A 7,207-nucleotide genomic window follows, 5' to 3' on the forward strand; every position below is an offset into this window, starting at 1 on the left:
TCAGTCTTGGCCAGCAAAGGCAAAGGTGAAGCCATAGGTTTTCCTGTCCAGTTTAGCTGGAGTCATGTAGTTCTAGGGCTTCGGTTAGAGCCACCAGGCTGTACTGGGACTGTTGTTCATACTTTAGTATTTTAACTCACCAGTCCGGAACATATGAGGTGAAGTGAAAACTCAAGGAACTTAGGACTGTGTGGGTTTATTTTGGCTCGTGAGTCTAGGGCTGGGCTGACTTTTTGCAGAATTCTCTGCTTGTCTCAATAAAATGTTTAGGGTTTTTAGTTGTACTTAAGAGATGGCGATGTCCCCTTTGCTTCTGTAAGTTTTATTTTGTACATGTTATTTTGGCCAGTAGTTTCCACAAAGGTTAGACAAAGGAATAAGTCTATATTTATTTCTTGGAACAAAGGACAATGCAGGAGAGGAATGGAATCTGGGTGTGGAGTACAAACAACCTACTTGCTGTCTTCTATTTGAACAGTGTTGACGATACCCTTAAACAAAATCATAAAAGAAGTACAAGGCACTGTCCCTGGCCTCAAGTAGCATGTAGTCCAATTAGGAAGCCAAGATTAAATTGCAAAATGGATACTCCTTCCAGGGCATGCAGGTGTGTGCAGGAAGAACAAATTGGGATATGGTGGGAGGAGGTAGCTGGTGAGAAGGCATTAAGCTCAAAGGGGTAGGGTTAACAATGACACATGTCAATATTAATAATGAGAGCCACAGTATTGAGTTACAGAACATTAGATCCTGGGATCCTTTGCCAAACACCTTGCATGTATGATTTCATCTAATTATCACTTAACAGCAATGCCTGGGAAGCACGAGTTACTTCTGATTTTATAGGTAAGAAAACCCCAGATTTGTGTCAAGGCTTGTCTGAAACATCTTAAATGTTATCCCAGAACACCTGCTGACATGGCTAGATCATGGATTGACTTAGACATGAAGACAGTAACATGGGAAACTGATGCCTCGATCTGTGAGTGCTTGCATTCTTGAGCAGGGGTCTCTGAGTATGTTTGAATGGAGAAATGAGGTGGTCTATTTAAGGACAGCCAGTAGGCGGGACCTAGAACAGAGGAAGAAAAGGGGATAGGGACAAGGGTCTGATTTCCGTTGTATAAACAGTGGATGTCACTCTGACCTCTGTATAAAAGTACTGGTCTGGTTGTTTGATGCTGTTCCAAGACAAAAATCCTCTGACACTGTCTATCTTTTCCCTTCCCGGTTTCATGCAGATCCTACGACAGGGCTGTGGGGTGGTACAGCCGGTAAAGGTGCTCACAATTGGTTGGTGCAAGGCTGTCAACCTGAGCCAAATTCCTGTCCTCTGACCTCCACATGGGCAATCCCCCACGTACAGACAATAACAACCAAAATAACTTTAAATTTTCCATAAAGTGTTTTTTTTTTTTTTTAAAGAAAACATTTGGTTGTTCAATTGAAGTTGAGAGATAGGATGGGTTAATTTCTATTGTTGCTGCCTCCTTATCTTTAAGAAGTCATATTACTGAGTCATGTTTAGTCACTCACATAGAGCCTAGTTAAGCTAATTAGGTTCAATGTGGGTAGACAAAATGACATCACGTGCCTCCTTCAAAAGAGACAGAGAAATAGAGGGGAAGAGAAAAATGCCAATAGAGTCTGGATGCATAAGGCTGGATGGGAGCACCTGCCAGCTCCCCACCCTCCACCCACACCACACCACCACACCACACCACACCACACCTTCCTATTCCCAGTCCAAGAAAGACCAAATATATTCTAGTGGCTTACTTTTTTTCTTTTTGAGACAAGGCCTCACTGTGTAGCCCAGGCTGGTCCTGGAACTCACTGTGTCACAGCCCATGCTGGGCTGTGGTGCTGGCAGTATATAGTAGTGCTGTGTGTGCCCACTGGATCTCACTGTGCTCTTAGATACCATGACTGGTGGGACAGTACACACACAGTCCTAGTGGGTTACAAACAACATTGCCATAAGTAGGGATGGCCAAAGAACTCCTTGATCTGGGAGGAGTTATGGGACCACCACCACCACCACCACAAACAACCACAACAATAACAACGGTATTTCATCACCCAACATCAATTCCATGGAATGATCTGAGAAAGGGAAAAGAAAAAGAGGGTGGGGTCATGGTTTGTTATTAATACTAGGTTAGGTTAAATGGATGTCTACACTGTAGGCTTTTGAGAGTGTGTCACAAACTCTTCAGAAAGGATTAGAATATACAAGATTCCCCAATCTAGCTGCTTGGAAAGTCTCCTAGCCCACCTTTGCTACTCTGAATTTCACCTTTCTCAAGTTGTACATTTGCACAATACTTACCAAGCTGTATCATAAAACACTATTCCCAATTGAAATATGTATGTATGTATGTATGTATGTATGTATGTATGTATGTATGTATTATGAGACAGGGTTTCTGTGTAGCCCTTGGCTGTCCTTGAGCTCACTCTTTAGACCACACTGGCCTCGAACTCACAGAGATTTGGCTGCCTCTGTGCCTGAGTGCTGGGATTAAAGATGCACACCTTCACCCACTCCCAGCCCCCGGCCAATTGTATACCTACTGACTCCAACTCTTGCCTCATGTGTGCTTCTAGATTCTTTAAAAGGCAAGTGAATGCTTTCTGTTTCACCTCAAAACTCAAAAGCCAAGCAGTTTTTATACCTGCCCCCCACTTTTTCTCACCAACCCCATTCACACCATCCAAGTGAATCAATGAACTAATTTGTGGGAGGAAATTGCAGCTATTTTATATAATTTTTTTTTTAAAAATCAATGCTCGGTTAAACTCAGATTATAAAGCGGAATGGCATGATGACAGTGACGTCTCTCGCTGCTGGGTTGTGCCCTGATCCTCCTGTGCTCTCAGTACATTCCACTCTGCTGGTGCATAGGCAGCTGAACTTCTGCTGCCATGTGGTCAAAGCAGCAGTCTGTCTTGGAGGTTGAGGGAACCTTCTGGAACTCCTGGAAGATGGGATCTTTCCGTCGGGTCATCTGTTCCACACTTTGTTCCTTCTTCTTGATGGCTTCTTTGATGCCCTCAATGTGACTCTTCTCCTCCTTCTCCGCTTTCAGCTTCGTGATGTGGTGGTTCCTCTCCTGCAGGACGTTCAGCTCCTGCAGGTGCTGCGCCCTGTCCCTGCTGGTCTTGTGCGCCTGACACCTGGCCTGCCTGATCTTTTGCTCAGCCAACTCTGCCAGGACCCGCTTGCTCTCTTGGCGCCGCTCCTCTGCCTGCTCTGCTCGCCACCTCACTCGCTGGAACTGCTCTGCCTCCTTCTGGGCCTTCCCCTGCTGTTCTCGGTGCCTATCCTTAGCCAGACTTTCTTGGGTGTCCTGGGAGCACTGGGAACTCTGCTCCAGCGACAGCTTCCTCAGGAGCTCCTCCGCCTTGGCCTGACAGTCCATGAGAACCTTGCGGGCCTGGAAGTTGACAACCGAGCTCAGGTTGCTCTCCTGGATCTTCTTCTGGCTCTCTGCCAGGTGCTGCTGCCTCCTGTGATAGACCGCCTCCAGCCTCTTCTTCAGATGCAGCTTGTTCAGATCCTGCAGACTCTGCAGCACCCTCTCCTGCTCCCGCAGACGCTGCATTTGACACTGTTTGAGGTGCTCAGCCTGGGCGTGCGCCCCATCTAGCTTGTCCAGGTCTCTGTTCTCGGGGTTGTGAAGTTGCACAGGCCACCGACTCTGGCTCTCCGACTGAGCAGGGCTCTTTTCCTGGCGGTCCCGCCGCTGTCCCGGCTGCTCGTGGCCCTGGTGGAGCTGCTCATGATCTCGCCGTGGCTTGTGCGGTTCCTTCTGTCCTTGCCACTGCTCCTGGCTCTGCTGCAGCAGCAGCCTGCGCTCTCTCTCCAGGGTCAGGTGGACTTTCTGGTCTGAGCGCTTCAGCTCTTCCCAGGCGACTGCTGCCTGTTGTTGGAGCTCTCTCATCCTCTGGGCCTTCTTGAGCCGGCTCAGCACCAGGGCCACGATCTTCTGGTCCCTGGAGGATATCACCGCTTCGTCCAGCTTGCTCTTGAGGACCTGAGCATGCTGGCTGCTCGTTTCTTCGCAGGAGGTGGAGGGCTGGGAGTACTGGTTGGTTAAGGACTCGGTCCTGTCGCCACTGCCCCTCTTCTGGGTGCACACACAGGTGGATTGCTTCCGGAACTCGAGGGAGTGCACAGAAGACTTGTCGGTGAGAACTGAGGAAGGGGACCAGAGTCCTACATGTCTGCTCACCGGCACTGCCCACCGGTCTCCATTGACTGTCTTTTCGAAAAGCAAAGACCGAACACTCTGGGGACTGTAGGCTCCTCCGGGGTTGGGCGGGGATGAACCTCCTGGGGCTGCAGGGTAGCGGGGGCAGGGCTGATCCGGCTGAGGCTTCTGCTGCTGCCAGGTCCTGCTGGACTTGGTGGGCGCCTCTCCGCAGGCTTCGTCCAGGTGCAGGCTTCCCGACCTGTGCTTCCTGGAGCGGTCCGACTGTCTCCGGGCTACGTGTGTCAGGCTGTGGCTTTCTCGTGGCAAGGAGATAGACCCACGCCTGCGAGACCGCCCGGTGGACGGACATTTCTGGTGTACACAGGGCACCCCGGTCTCGATCTCTGCATCGGGAGTCCTGGCCCAGGTGCTCAGGGATGGCTCGGGCCAGCCCAGCTGTGCTGCGAACTCCAGCTGCTCTCCACCTGGTGAGGGCTCCCCAAGCTCCCCATAGGGCCTTGAGGAGAAGAGGTGGAAGCCGGCCATGCTCTCTTCCCGGCGGGCCCAGAGTCTACACGAAGGTCAGGGGACCTCCTGGGGGCCACTGAGAACACCCACCCACTCTCAGATCCTGGCATCCACGTGGCCTGTGACGCTCCCGCCACTTCACAATGCATCCTTTCGCCATCAGGCCTTTGAAGGCCTCAGTGCACTGGGGCTTAGATGATAGAGAACAGAGTGAAAAGATTCCTCGGAGGACACAGTTGGAAGTCTAGGACATCAAGGGTGGTATTTAGAAACGAGGATCGCGATGCCACTGGTGTTTCAGCTCCCTGAATTAGTGAGACTGTGAGATCCCCTAGGCCAAGGGTGACGTGCTAAAAACAGAATATAGTGGGAGGGAGGGTCAAAGTTCAGTGTAGAGGACCTAGGGTGGTACTTGTCCTTGGAGTCATATGTCACTTTTACGTGTGTGTGTGTGTGTGTGTGTGTGTTTTATTGTGTGTATGAACAAGGACAAGCCGTGGCCGGTGTATGGGCCGCAGAGGACAACTCGCAGGAGTCGGTTCTTTATACCATGTGAGTTCAGGGATCAAATGCAGGTTTGGAGAAAGCTCCCTTTACTGGCCAAGCATCTCACCTACCTCCGATAGGTGCCAGCAAGGCAAGGCAAGGAAAAACCAAGGAAGAATACTGGTTCTGATCTTAGCGAGCCTAATGGATGCTTCCATGTTAGCCTTTGTAAACTTTAATACAACAAGAGGCAGTTCTGATTTTCATCTAATGTGCCAGTTACAGCTTTTTATCAAACCATGAATTTTGTCTGCGCTATTTTGAAATTGCCCCCCAAGATTTCATTTATTTGACATTTGTCTTTTTTTTTTTTTCTCTCTACTTTTGTGGGATTTTTTTTCCCCTTGCCGAGAGGCAAATGAATCTGAGACTTCCCCTTTTCAGCCCATGTGATGTTGGGCAAGTTACTTCCGTGACCCTCACATTCTGGAAAATTGGGCCATTGTGAAGGAAAAGTGAAACGGAGTGTGTGGAAACCTGACACCATAAAGCATTGGATGATGACGCCCTACTAAGATCTGGCTAAAAGTTTTATTGCTTAGTATGTATACTAGTTCACAAAAAATGTCTGCAGATTTCTAGGTGAAGAAAAGAGTTACTGGGTAGATGAAATTTTAACAAAATTTGGATAAAGTGCAGAAAGTGGTGACTCTCAGGTTCTGTCACACCAAACTGGGGTTTGGTCATCTTCCTCATCTAGGGTTGCTATGGTCTGGATGTATGCCCCAAACTGCATGATTTGAAATCCAATCATGATGGCTGCATGAAGAGGTAGGGGCCATTGACAGGATGGTTTAATCATGAGGGTGGAACCCTCATAAATGGGATGGGTACCGTTGTTCCAGAGCTTCATTCCGATTTGTAAGAATTAGCCCCAAGATGGTATGAGACAGAAAACAGTAGCAGGCACACCCAAGACTACACTGAGTGCCATTTATTAGGGACTGACTGGCATGTGTGAAGTCCTAGGCAGAAATATGAATATTGAATTGGCCTTGATTGGTTTAGGAGACTTTGATAGTGTTCAGGACCAAAATGACTTCACTCAAGTCAGAATATACCTGGTTTATCTTAAGGCAATATCAAGAATGCAAGGAATGTTTTTGGTGCTCATGACACTGAGTTCTGCCTTGTACAGCTCTTTCTGTTGGCTTATTTATGAAGATAGATACATCCCACCTGTGGCTCTCGGGCCATGCCCCCATAGGTATAAATATGGCTCAGCATAAAATTGCTAACGTAAGTGTGTGTGTGTGTGCATGCACAGCTCTGTTCCCAATTCTCAAGTATGAACTTTGTAGATGACTACATAGTGCCACAATGTCAAAATGTTTTACATGCTTGAAAGCTTGGAGACTACATGAGGTAGCCAGCCAAGGCTACCCAGGAGCAATCACAGTGGCTATCACTCACAGTGACTGTGGTAGCTTCACACTGAATCCATACAAAAATGTGAGCCAAGGAGATGGCTCAGTGTGTGAAGATAGGAAGGTTCAACCATACTCTCTGAGGGAAGGTCTTCCTCTCATAGTTAATCCTTAATGGCTAGCAAATGCTTCATAGAACCAAGAACCGTGTCAGGGACAAACTGGTGAAACATAAAAAGAAAGCTTTTTGAAGGGTCTCAGAACACACCACACCTGTGTCTCTGGATCCCCATATGACTCCTTGGAGGGCCCCAGATTGCAAGTCATGTCCGAGCTGCCAGGAGTACGTGAGCTGCCCAGCATCCCCTCGATGCTGGGAACAATCGGTCAGGCTCCTTTTTATTTAGCAGTGGAATCCACCAATGCTTGCATGTGTGCCTCAGAATGTGGCCTTCTGCCAAAGGGAGACCCAGCTAGGCCTTCTTTCTTACTTTGGTGGAGGGTTGAAAAATATGCTCTGACTGCACAAGTGAATCCATGGGACAGAGGTGTGCTCTGTGCTTATGG

At 48.5% G+C, this 7,207-nt stretch overlaps 1 protein-coding gene across 1 annotated transcript; it reads right to left on the reverse strand.

Moving 5' to 3' along the window:
* Positions 1-2,750: 2,750 nt before the first annotated feature.
* On the reverse strand, positions 2,751-4,843 carry Ccdc185 (coiled-coil domain containing 185). The gene has a single exon (XM_051185746.1). It carries the CDS (start codon positions 4,743-4,745, stop codon positions 2,880-2,882), a length of 1,866 nt encoding a protein of 621 aa, XP_051041703.1. The 5' UTR covers positions 4,746-4,843; the 3' UTR covers positions 2,751-2,879.
* Positions 4,844-7,207: the final 2,364 nt, after the last annotated feature.

Source organism: Phodopus roborovskii, unplaced genomic scaffold, assembly GCF_943737965.1.
Source record: "Phodopus roborovskii unplaced genomic scaffold, PHOROB, whole genome shotgun sequence".
Taxonomy (NCBI): Eukaryota; Metazoa; Chordata; class Mammalia; order Rodentia; family Cricetidae; genus Phodopus; species Phodopus roborovskii.

Excerpts from the sequence above, each read along its gene's own strand:
- Ccdc185 (XM_051185746.1), bottom strand. The coding sequence starts at position 4,745 with ATGGCCGGCTTCCACCTCTTCTCCTCAAGGCCCTATGGGGAGCTTGGG.